Source organism: Belonocnema kinseyi, chromosome 1 (assembly GCF_010883055.1).
Source record: "Belonocnema kinseyi isolate 2016_QV_RU_SX_M_011 chromosome 1, B_treatae_v1, whole genome shotgun sequence".
Lineage (NCBI taxonomy): Eukaryota > Metazoa > Arthropoda > Insecta > Hymenoptera > Cynipidae > Belonocnema > Belonocnema kinseyi.
Genome location: NC_046657.1, coordinates 34,052,296 through 34,065,688, shown reverse-complemented (window position 1 = coordinate 34,065,688; position 13,393 = coordinate 34,052,296). Strand labels below are relative to the sequence as shown.

The 13,393-nt window shown below is 22.7% G+C and overlaps 2 protein-coding genes across 3 annotated transcripts in view; one reads left to right on the top strand and one right to left on the bottom strand.

Moving 5' to 3' along the window:
* LOC117180968 (glycerol kinase) overlaps positions 1 to 13,393 on the bottom strand; it is a 72,562-nt gene that overhangs the window by 30,037 nt on the left and 29,132 nt on the right. For both annotated transcript variants that reach the window (XM_033373585.1, XM_033373645.1), the window contains exons 4-5: positions 7,101 to 7,324; positions 4,253 to 4,459 (exon numbers count right to left, since the gene is read on the bottom strand). In XM_033373585.1, the coding sequence (XP_033229476.1) occupies positions 4,253 to 4,459; positions 7,101 to 7,324 (431 nt within the window). The remainder of the gene's footprint in view (positions 1 to 4,252; positions 4,460 to 7,100; positions 7,325 to 13,393) is intronic.
* LOC117180859 (golgin subfamily A member 6-like protein 22) overlaps positions 1 to 13,393 on the top strand; it is a 129,917-nt gene that overhangs the window by 113,155 nt on the left and 3,369 nt on the right. The window lies entirely within an intron of this gene.

The window sequence follows — 13,393 nt, the reverse complement described above, 5'->3', positions numbered from 1 at the left end:
ATAATACGCAAATATTATGTAGTAAATACGAACACCTCTCGACTTTTCGTTTCAACAAAATCAACAAAATTCAGCTTAGGTTAGAAATCCTCATGGTCGAGACTCGAGATAGCAGTGTCTATACGATTCGTTAGATGGCGCGCAGGGCGGGAAGGAACGGTAGGTTTCGGTAAAGGTACGCCGGGAAGAAACTCGAATTTTCGGCCGAGATAGGAAGAAAAATACATTTTTCCACATTTTTACATTTGGAACTAAAAAAATAAATAAATTGGCAACGAAAAATGTAACAAAATTGTCTATATAATTAAGGAAAACTCTCAAAACTACTTGAAGTATTTTCTTCTTTTTTTTTTAAATTTAATTTGGAAGAGGGAATTTTTAAATTGTGACGAATTCTGACTTATAGCAAGGATTTTTGGAACTCTGTCCTTCGAAATCTAAATTATAATTCTTTTAAAAAATTCCCTGTTCAAAGTGAAATTATGTTTTTTTTTTAAGGAAACGTTCTGTCCTGAAATAAAAACGATAATTATTCTCTAAAATTCTAAAATTTCCTTTCATCAGCCAAAAATTCAAATAGTTGGTTAAAACCTAAACTGTTTTGTTAAAAATGTTTTTTTTTTTATTTGTAGAAAATTCATGACAATCAATTTTTTAAAATTAAAATATTCCACTAGAAAATTAAACTATTTTGATTTTGTTTTTCGTTTTTTTTCGGTAGAAATTAAAATTTGTCGCTTAAAAATTCCTCTTTTTGGTTGAGAATTCTTGAATTTTATTAAAAATTCGTCTTTTTTTCGATAGAAAAAAATCTTTTTCAAGTAAAAATTAAACATTTTGTTAAAATGAAACTATTTTGTTTAAAAAGTCGTTATTTTTTATTTAATTTTGTTGAAAATTCTCGAATTTTGTTAAAAATTCGTTTTTTTCGGTAGAAATATAATTTTTTGCTTAAAAATTTATCTTTTTGTTTAAAACTTTATCTTTTTTAGATAAAATTTTTTATTTTGTTTGAGAATTCCTAGATTTTATTGAAAATTCGTCTTTTTTGTATTACGATAATCTTTTTGGTTAAAAATTAATCTTTTTTTAGTTGAAAATTTAACTTTTTGGTTGAGAATTCTTGAATTTTATTAAAAATTCGTTTTTTTCATTTGGAAATTAAAAACTCTATAGTGGAAAATTGATTTTTTCCAGTTGAAAATTTAATTTTTATGATTGAAAATTTATATTTTTTACTAGAAAATTCATGTATTTGGTTAAAAAATGTTGTTTTTTCGGTAAAAAAATAATCTTCTTTGTTGAAAATCCAACTATTTGATTAGAAATTAGTATATTTTTTTCTAAACTAAAAATGTAGTTAAAAAATCATTCTTTTGGATGAAGATTCTTCGTTTTAATTGAAAATTCATCTCTTTAGTTCCAAATTGAATTATTTTCTTGAAAAATCATTGTTTTTTTTTGGTTGAAAATAAATTTTTTTACAGAAAATTGAACTATTTAAGTTGAAAATTCAACCCTATAGTAGTAAATTGATCCATTTTAGTTGAAAATTGATATTTTTCACTAGAAAATTCATGTGTTTGGTTAAAAAATATTGTTTTTTCGGTAAAAAAATCATCTTCTTTGTCAAAAATCCAACAAATTGATTTAAAAATATTCTACTTTTTATTTAACTGAAAAAATATTGTTAAAAAGTCATTCTTTAATGACGATTTTTCATTTTAATATCCTATTCATTTCTTTGATTCAAAATTTAAATATTACGTTGAAAAATCATTGATTTTTGCTTGAAAATTAAGCTTTTTACTAAGAATACTCAAGTTGAAGATTCATCATGAACTGAAAATTTAAAACTGTATAGAGAAATTTTTTTTATTTGAAAATTCATGCATTTGATTAAAAAAATCATTTTTTTCGGGCGGAAATTAATCATCTCGGTTAAAAATTTTAATTATTAGTAAAAAAATAGTCTAGTTTTTTTTTTAACTAAAAAATTTCGTTAAAAAGTCATTCTTTGGTGAAGATTCTTCATTTTAATGTCAAATTTATCTCATTGGTTTAAAATTGAAATGTATCTTTTTCCGTTGAAAATTGATATTTTTTAGTACAAAATTCATGTCATTTTTTCGATAAAAAAATCTTTTTAGTATCATATTCATTTCTTTGGTTTAAAATTTAAATATTTTGTTGAAAAATCATTGTTTTTTAATTGAATCGTTTTTTTCGGTAGAAAATTAATTTTTTTCAAGTAAAAATTAAACGTTTTGTAAAAATTTAACTATTTGATTAAAAAGTCGTTATTTTTAATTTAATTTTGTTTGAAAATTTAACTTTTTGTTTGAGAATTCTTGGATTTTATTTAAAATTCATCTTTTTTAAATAAAAATTTAACTTTTTGGTTGAGAATTCTTGAATTCTATTAAAAATTCGTTTTTTTCGGTAGAAAATTAATCTTTTTCATGTAAAAATTCAACTATTTTGTTAAAAAGTCGTTATTTTTAATGTAATTTTATTTGAAAATTTAACTTTTTGGTTGAGAATTCTCAAATTTTGTTAACGATTAATTTTTTTCGGTTGGAACTTAATTTTTTTGCTTAAAAATTCATCTTTTTGTTTCAAACTTCATCTTTTTTAGATAAAAATTTTAATTTTGGTTGAGAATTCCTAGATTTTATTGAAAATTCGTCTTTTTTCGATAGAAAAATAATCTTTTTCAAGTCAAAATTAAACATTTTGTTAAAATTAAACTATTTTCTTTAAAAAGTCGTTATTCTTAATTTAATTTTGTTTAAAAAATTCGTCTATTTTAGTTGAAAATTCGTTTTTTCAGTAGAAATTAAATTTTTTGTTGCTTGACAATTCATCTTTTTGGTTAAAAATATAACAACTCCTTTTCAAAGTTAAACTAATTTCTTAAAATTCAACATTATGGTTGATAATTCTTGAATTTTATTAAAAATTTGTTTTTTATTCGGTTGCAAATTATAATTTTTCATGTTAAAATTGAAAGTTTTGTGAAAACTTAACAATTTTGTTAAAAAGTTGTTATTTTTTGTTAAAAATGAATTTAATTTTGTTGAAAATTTCAATTTTTGGTTGAGAATTTTCGAATTTTGTTAAAAATTCGTTTTTTTTTTGTAGAAACTTAATTTTTTGTTCAAAAATTCATCTTTTTGGTAAAAAAATTAACATCTAGGTTTTGAAGTGTAACAACTTTCTTAAAAAATTTGAAAAAAATGTCTTTCTTAAAAACTCAACTTTTTGGTTGAGAATTCTTCGATTTTATTAAAAATTCGTTTTTTTTTTTGCTAATAAATGAATCTTTTTGTAAAAACTTCATCTTTTTAAGTTCAAAATTTAAATTTTGGTTGAGAATTCTTGAAGTTTATGAAAAGTTCTTTTTTTTTACGGTAGAAAATTAATCTTTTTGGTTAAAAATTTAACAACTAAGTTTTGTATCCTGAAAAATTACTTTGGTCATTTAAAATTTACCTATTCCATTTTTGATCGAAAATTTTTCTTTTCTGAATAAAAGTTCAATGTTTTTTTAAATTCAATTTTTTTTTAAATTCGCTTTTTTTATATTTAAAATTCAACTTTTGTTTCAGAATTCTCGAATTTTGTTAAAGTTTCATTTTTTTTTGTAGAATTTAATTTTTTTTGCTTGGCAAAGAAAATGTTCTCTTTAAAAATTCAACTATTTGGTTGAGAATGCTTAAATTTTATTGAAAATTCGTCTTTTTTGGCAAGTAAAAATTCAATGTTTCGTTAAAATTGTACTATTTTGTATAATTTTTTTTTTTCGAAAATTAATCTAGTTTAGTTGAAAATTCAATTCTTGTTTGAAAGTTTTAGTATTTTGTAGAAAATTCGCCTTTTTTAGTATAAAAATAATTTTTTTTATCCAAATTTCATACCTTTTATTTGATAATTCAACTATTTTGTATAAAAAATATTCGTTATTTTGTATTGAAAGTTAAATAATTTAGTTAAGAAAAAAAAACAATTTGGTAGAAAATTCGTTTTTTTTTAAATAATTAAAAATTATTATTTATTTTTTAAATTAAAAGTTTAACTATTCCATTTTTGGTTAAAATTTTACCTTTCTTAGTATAAAAATTCAATAAAACCCGGTTTAGCAGTCACATAAAATTCTATTAGGCACTTTTCAACACTTAATCTGAAAATCACTTTTTTTCAAATTTAAATTGGTTTTTTTTTTTTTTATCCATAAATTAAATTGACTTACCCCCGTAATTTGAATTCCGGCGAGGATTTCCGGGTTCGTAATGGTGCCGTAAGTCTCCGAACTGGAACGAATTTCAGGCAGCATGTGTTGGGGAACTTCGAAAAATTGACAAAGAAGAGGATCCCATTTTAAAGTTTCGATGTTCATCAACATAGTTCTCGATGCATTCGATACGTCAGTTGCGTGTAATTTTCCCTGCGTCAGATTCTGTCGGAAAAATTGAAATTTAGTTCTCTGGATGAAAAAAAAAAAAAAAAAACGAATTTCTTGACAAATTAAAATATATGCTTCAATTAAAAGTACCAAAAAATATAATTAATCATTAATTAAAACAAATATTAAAATAAATGCGTCAGCTTTCAGTAAACATTTTTGAAAAATTTTTTCAAAATAAAAAAAATCATTTAAAAATCTCCCAGGAATCTTGAATAATTTTTTTTTATTTTCAAACTTTTCAAAATACTTAGAAAGTTTCCAATTTTTATTTCTAATTCTTAAAAACTCTACATTTTTTTAAAACCATTCCAGAATTTTTAAGCATCTTTTAGAAAAAATTCCAGATTATTTTTTGACAATTTTTATGTTTTTTTTTGTAATTCGTTTTTTCTTTTTTTTTTTTTTTTTGACAAAAATCAATTTTTTGCCAAGAATTATATTATAGGGTTACAAATGAATTAATTTGATAGAAAATTATACTGTTTTTAAAAAAATCGCATAATTTGGACTAACATTAAATCCATTGTTAAAACTATTTAGTTGAAAATGTATTAAATTTGTTGAAAATGCATCTTATTGGGTAGAAAACTCCTCTTTTTTGGGTATTTAATGCATTTTTAAAAAATTAAATATTTAATTATTTTGTTAAATATTCAACTGATTGTTTAAAAATGAACTATTTTATTGAAAATTCGTATTATAGGTTTTAAAATGAATTTTTTTAAATAATAAATTCGTCGTTTTGGCTGGAAAATTTCACAATTTAGTATAAAATTCAACTATTTGGTATAAAATGAAACTGCTTTGAAGAAAATTATTTTTTGTTTTAAATTGCGAATTAATTCTCCTTAATAAACATTTAGTTACACCATTTTTGGTTAAAAAAGGATATTTTTTAGTTTAAAAATTCGACTATTTAGTTAACAATCTCTATACAATTTGTTAAAATTATCTTTTTTTAGTAGAAAATTTAACTATTTGGTTCAAAATTGGTGTATTTTGTTAAAAATTTCTCTTTTTTGGGATAGTCAATTTTTTTGGTTGAAAAAAATATTTTTTTTAAATGAATATTTAATTATTTTGATAAAAGTTCCACTAATTGATTGAAAATTCATCTGTTTTCTAGAAAATTCATCTTTTTGGATGGAAAATTTCACAATTTCGTATAAAATTAAACTGTTTTGAAGAAAATTCTTCCTTTTTTTTTTACTTGAGAATTAATCCGTTTAAAAAAATTTAATCCCCCCTTTTTGGGTTAAAAATGGATCTTTTTTAGTTTAAAAATTCTACCGTTTAGTTAAATATCTATACAATTTGTTAAAAATTTAACTTTTTTTGGTAGAAAATTTAACTACTTGGTTCAAAATTGGTGATTTTGTTAAAAATTCTTCTTTTTTGGTATAAAGTCAATTTTTTTGGTTCAAAAATAGTTTTTTAATTTGAATATTTAATTATATTGTTGAAAATTCAACTATGTGGTTAAAAATGAACTATTTTGTTCAAAATTCATATTTTAGGGTTTAAAACGCATTTTTTCTTATAGAAACATCGTCTTTTTGGCTGCAAAAATTCCAAGATTTGGTACAAAATTCAATTATTTGGTTTAAAAAACTATATAACTTGTTAAAATTAATTTTTTGTGTAGAAAATTTAACTATTTAATTCAAAATTGATGTGTTTTGTTAAAAATTCCTCGTTTTCGGTATAAAGTCAATTTGTTTTTGGTTAAAAAATATTTTTTAAAATTAAATATCTAATTATTTGTTTGAAAATACAACTGATCGTTTAAAAATAAAATATTTTGTTAAAATTTTATATTTTAGGGTTGAAAATGCATTTGTTTTCTAGAAAATTCGTCTTTTTGTTTTTAAAATTCTACAATTTGGAATAAAATTAAACTGTTTTGAAGAAATTTTGTTTGTAATTGTGAATTAATTCTCCTTAATAATTTAACGACCCCATTTTTGGTTTAAAAAATATCTTATTTAGTTCAAAAATACTACTATTTAGTTTTAAAATTTTAGAAACGAAAACAATACTAACTAAAAATTAACAAAATAAAATTTGGACAAAAATCACATCTATTTTTCAAACTATATAGTTGCTGGTAGAAAAAAATCTGTTGTTCAAAATTAAACTCTATGACTGAAAATTAATCTCTCTTGATTGAGGATTCATTTACATTTTCGAAAATTTGTCTTTTTTTTCTTATATTGAAATATTTCTACTTTTTAGTTAAAATTTTTGTTTGTTTCAAATATCAACTAATTATATTTTTGAATTAAAATTAGTACTTTGAATCTGAAAATTCATCTTAAAAAATTTGGTAAGAAATTCCACTCTTTTCTAGAAGAAGAGTTAGAAATGGATTTTTTAGTTTAAAAATTCAACTGCTTGATTGAAAATTTACGTAACTTGCTGAAAATTAATAATTTAAAAAAAAAAATTAATATTCTTAGTCAAAAATTTATCTTGATAGTGGAAAATTCAGCTTTTTTGTTGTTAAAAGCTCATCTTTTTCAACAATATTTATTTATTTTTTTAAATTAAAGAAATAGCAAATTGGGGGACAATTTTGATAAAAAAGAGTGATTAGGATTAATAATAATATTATTAATAATAATAATTTTACCCATATTAGCCAAGTATCGACGGTCCCAAAGGCACAATTTTCAGACTGAACAGCCTGTCTAATTTTTGGAACATTATCAATGAGCCAACGAATTTTTAAAGCACTAAAATATGGCGACATCGGTAATCCACAGAGCGGTTTCAGATAATTTTTATTCCTCGTTTTATTGGGAATTTTGTCGAGGACGATTTCCATTGTTGTCGTTGTCCGCATATCGAGCCAAACTGTCAAATAAAATAATAAATAAAAGTATTTCCAAGATTTATGGATTTAAAAAAAAATCTTTTTCAGGGAGAGGGGGGGGGGCGTTTTAACAGAGGAAATAAATTTCCGGCCATTTATCATTCCGAAAGCTTTTGTTCCGGAAATTGAAACTTTTGAAATTAATTTGCCAATTAAAGCACTTAAAGTGGAATTCTTTTGAATTTTAAGCTTTTGAGAATAAAGCTTAAGCATTTTTTTATTCAAAAGCTCAATAATATTGAATAATTTATTAAGAGGAAGCTTTAAACACTTTTTAATTGCACTTTTAAATAAAAAACGTTAAGCTCTCAAATTAAAAAATTAAAACCTTGATAAATTCAACCGTTAAAAGATTTCTGGTTATAAAATTTAAAAAAAATGAAATTAAAAAATGATATTTAATAAATTTTAATTTTAAACAATTTAAGTGAGAAACATTAAATACTGAAGTAAAATTTGTTTTGATCCGAACCTTTTTTAAATTATAGAAGTTACTTTTACTTGAAGTCGTTTTAAATTGATAATAAAATTGATCAATTGTTATTATGGCATACAAATTGTTTTAGAAATCTTTTTAAATATTCTCTTAAAATTAATTTTTTATCGTAACAAATATATTTTTTTCAAATTCTGAAAAATTAAAAACATTCTCTTAAAATTTTTCCAATATTTTCTTCAAATTAATCTTTTTAAATAAAAAACTTCAACATTTTATTTCAAAATATTCAAAAATCTATATTTTGTTTATTTTTCTAAAAATTATTTAAAAAAATGTTTCAATACTTTTAAATATATTTTGAAATGATTCGCATTTTTTTAAATACTGCAAAATAAAAAAAGTGCAATAAATTATTCCAGATTCTTTAATGATCTTTTCGGAAACCTTTTTAAATATTCTGAAATCTTTCTCAATATTCTCTCAATTTTTTTTTCAAGAAATAATTTCAAATATTCACAGGAATTTTATAAAAAATTGCATTATCTGAAAACCTTCCAAAATCCTCTAAAAGTTTCGAAATTTTGTTATAAACTTCAAATTATTAAACTTTTTTTTTTGACTAATTTGGAAACATTTAAAAATATTTTGAAGCATTCTCTGAAAATAATTTTTTTTTAGAATAAAACATCATTTGAAATTTACCCAGGAATTTTAACAACATTTTGTGATTATTAGAAACCTTCAAAAAATCTACATTTGAAAAAAAAATTTTTATATTATTTTTCAAAAGTTTTCAGAACTTTTAAATATCTTTTAAAATGATTCGAATTTGTCCTACATTTTTTTTCAATCGTGCCAAATTAAAGAAAAATCATAAAAATATTCCAGATTCTTTAATAACCATTTTAGGAATCTTTTGAAATGTTCTGAAATCTTGTTAAAACTTTTTAAAAATAATTCCACATATTCACACGAATCTTAAAAAAATGTATTATCATGAAAATTTGCAAAATTCTTAAAAAACGTAAAAATGTTATTTATAAATCTTCTAAAATTGACATTCTTTTTTTAATTTTGAATTATTTAGAAAAATTTTCAGAACTTTTAAATGATACGAATTTTTCTTAACACATTTTTTAACTCCTGCAAAATAAAAAAAAATGCATTCAAATACTCCACATTTTTTTCTTTAATGGTCATTTTAGAAATCTTTTGAAATGATGTAAAATCTTTTTCAAACTTTTCCCAAAACTAAATTCTTAAAAAAAAAATAAGTAAAATTTTTCCCAGAAATCTGAAGAATTTTTTTTTAATTACCTTGAAACCTTTCAAAATCCTTAAAAAACTTCAAAATTTTATTTCAAAAGCTCTAAACATCTACATTTTGTTTTAAACTTTAAATTATTAAATTTTTTTGACTATTTTGGAAATCTTTTAAAATTAGTGCTTAAAAACAAAATATCATTTAAAATTTCCCCAGGTATCTTAACAGAATTTTCTTATTATTCTAAATCTTCAAAAATCTAGATTTTGTTTAAATTTCTTAATTATTTTAAACAATTTTCTAGAACTTTTAAATGTTTTGCAATATGTATTGAAAGTTTTAGGGATAATTCAAATAATATAAAAAGTTAAATGTTTTAATCAAATGTTTAACACAATTCAGATTATTTTTTGATCAGAAATTTGAAAGAAATTTAGAAAAAAAGTAATTTCAGACTTTGATTTTAACCGTTTTTTAAATAATTAGGCAAATTGTGATCTTTTTAAATTATAATATCATTCAATTTAGAATGCGCAATTCGAAAATCATTCACTTTAAAAATGGTTCATTTTAGATTTTTGAGCGTACATTTAAATTAAAGGTATTTTAAAATGTTTTAATATTTTTAAGTATTTAAAAATTTAGTATTTTAAAATATTTTAAAACTTTAAAAATTGAACTGTTTAAATTGGAAATTTTTGCAATTGAAAACTTTCCAATTGAGAAAGCATTTTAAGGATTTTAAAACTATTTAAAATAACAATAATTTAACTTTTAATGTAAACAGGGAATTTTCAATCTTTTACAAATTTAAAGTTTAAACTGGAATTTATCCAGAATCACAATAATTCTGACTTGGAACCGGGAATTTTCGAAAAGGAACAAACTTCGGAATTGGAACAGGAAATTTTTTCCAAATAATGGACTTTTTAAATCTTAAAAGTACAGTTCAATTAAAAAAATAATCCAAGAAGTTTTCAATCGATTTTTTTTCATGTATTTTTTTGAAAATTTGTATTTTTTATTGAAAAATTAAAAACAAAACAGTTGATTTTTTTAATTAAAAAATTAAAATGTTTAATAAAAATGAAACTATTTTTGTTGAAAAATGGCTTTTTTAGGTTGTAAATTCAAGTATCTGCATAGAAAATTTACTTATTTTAAACTCATATTTTGATTTTAAAAGTCAGAATGATTTTTTTTTTGTTTATAAAAATGAAACTACTTATTTTTTAATTTATCTGTTTAATTTTAAAATTCATCTATTTTCGTAGAAATTGGATCTTTCTTGCTTGAAAATTCATCTATTTAATTTAAAATTCTACTATTCCAGTTGAAGATACATAATTTTATTTGATTTTAATAATTTGAAGGGATTTATAAAATTTAAAAAGATCTCAAGGAATTTTTATCTTACTTTAATAACTTTAAAATTAATTTTCTAGTTAAAAATTCAATTATTTGTTTGAAAATTTGTCTCCTTTGATCAAAAATTCAACTATTTGTTTCAAAATTCATCTTGTTGGTTAAAAATTCAAGTATTTCAGTTAAATATTCATAATTTTAATTGAAAATTCATCGGTTTGATTGCAAAATGAAGAAATGTTTATGTTAGATAGCAGACACCAAATTATTGTCAGTCGCCCAAAATTTTCCATCAATACCGGACTCTAGAAAAGGGTCATTGCCCGAATACCATTTTTACCTGCTTCAGTATACTCCCATTCAGAGAATGTGCTATTAATCTAATCTCTAATGTGAGAAAGCTTAGAATTTTCATTTATTCTGTTTTGAAGACCTTTTAAGAGTTTAAGGTGACGTACTTAAGGGGGGAGTAGGGTCAAAAAATCAATTTTTTTGTTAAAAAATATAAACTTACTTTAAGTGCTTTGAATTGAAGAATATATAAATAAATTTTTTAATGTTAAAGACTGAATCATTTTGATCAATAAAAATGGAATAATTACAATTATTTTTTAATTGGAAACTTTTTAAATTATAAATTGAATTCGTTTATTTAAAGTCGTTTTATATTATTAATTTTTACATTTTTATTTATAAATCCAACCTCAAAAGTCTTATTTACGAATTGACAATTTTGAAAATCGAACGGTGTAACAAAAGTTTCATTTTCAACTAAAAAAAACCACGAAGTTTCAACCAAATCCTTAAATTTTTAACGCAGGAGATGAATTTTCATTTAAAATTATGAATCTTCAACAAAAAAAGGCTTACATTTTTTATTAAAAACTGTTGAACTCATCCAAACAGAAAAATTTTTCACAAAGCAGTTGAGTTTTCAGTCTTTAACTAAAATGATGAATCTTCAAACAAATCTAATTAACACAATAAATCAATTTTCAACCCAAAAGTTTACTTTTCAACCAAATAAATTAATTTTCTATCAAATAATTGGTGTTTTAACTAATACAATGTACAGGATAAAGTTTCAACCAAAAATGGAATAGTACAATTTCCAGATAAAAACTGTGCTACAAAATTGGATTGAACAAGAAAAAAAAACGAATTTTCATCAAAATTGTTAAATTTTCAAGGGAAGAGGTGATTTTTTGACCAAGAAGGTTAATGTTCTATAAAAAAAAACGATTTTCCAACTTAAACAATATATACGATTAATTTTTAATCAATCATATAATAGTTACATTTTCAGATAAAGATAAATAAATTTTAACAGAAAAAATTAATTTTAAACAAAGTTGTTAAATTTTCAACCAATCAGATGAATTTTCGACCAAGAAAACTGATGATCTACAAACAAAGACAAATATTAAACAAAATATATGAATTTTTAAAGAAATTATTTAATTTTAAAGTAAAAAAGACGAATTATATACAAAAAGTTGAATTTTTTAAGCGAAAAATATAAGTTTTCAATGAAAGAGTTAAACTTTCAACCAAATAGTTAAATTTTCAACCATAATTAAAAAACCTTGTTAAAAAACGCATTTTTTTTACAAAGTATTTCAACTTTTAATGAAATAATCGACATGTATGCTAATAATAATAATAATAATAATAATCGAGATGTACAGTTGATATTTTAACCAAACAATTGCATTTTTGACCAAAAATGATACATTTTCAACCAAAAATATTAAATTTCTACTAAACAAGGTCAATTTCCAACAAAACACATGAACTTTCAACGAAATTATTTAATTTTACAAGCAAAAAGAGTATTTCCACCCAAAAATTATGGTTTTAATTTTTAACAATATAGCTGCATTTACAACAGAACGACTTACAACCAAAAAATATTTATAGTTGATAATTCAATCGAAAATTGTAATTTTTAATCAAAAAATATAGATTTTCCATAAAACAATTTAATTTCTACAAAGAAAGACGACCTTTTAACAAAACACATGATTTCTTCAGCAAAAATGATATTGATTAATTGTCAGTTTCAAAAATGTATTTTCAACGAAAGAGATGAACTTTAAAATAAAAAAAGTAAAAATTTTAAAAAAGTAGTTGAACTTTTGATAGAAAAGACGACTTTTTTTTACAAAATAGTTACATTTTCAACAAAGTAATTAATTTTTCAATGAAATAATTGAGTTTTTATCTAAACGAGATGAATTCCAAAATCGCCAATTTCTTTTTATTACTATTACACCATTAAGACATTTCCCTTTCGGGGTAGGCGTGACTCACTCGGTAGGGAAAAGGAGTAGCGTGTGGAAGGGATAGAGATTTTTCAGATTGATCCAGAATTCTCGTGCTATTTAAGTAAATAACACGTTCGTTCCGCAACACTGCTCCGACCCAGGTTGCTGATCAATCTCTCTAGCAATCACCCCAAGCGAAGAACCTCACCAAGTCGTTATGTAAGGTTCCCCACTTAAGTCCATTAGTGGCCAAGGTCTTTTATTTCAGGCGTCATTCCCTCTACTGACACTCTTTTTATTAACTATTTGCCGTCATACTTTCCTGCCCTGGCATACTTCTCTAGCTTCTTTTATGTCCATGCATTTTTTCATGCAGGCTCTCGTGTTTCTGTGACTTCTTATGTCTCTTCTAAGTAGGGTCTCATTCACACATTCTAACCATTCTTTCCGCGGTCTACCTCTGGGCACGCTGCCATTAACTTTACCTTGATACACTTGTTTCGTTAGTCGTTCATTTGGCATTCTCTCAACATGTCCGAACCATCTTAACCGATTTCTTTCCCATGTGTCTACTCGCGTCTCTTCTGCACCACATTCTTTTAAAATTATCTCCTTACTTACTTTGTCCATCAGGGTTTTCCCGCATATTATGCGCATGAATCTCATGTCAATTGCGTTAATTCTACTCTTATCTTTTTCTTGATAAGTCCATGTC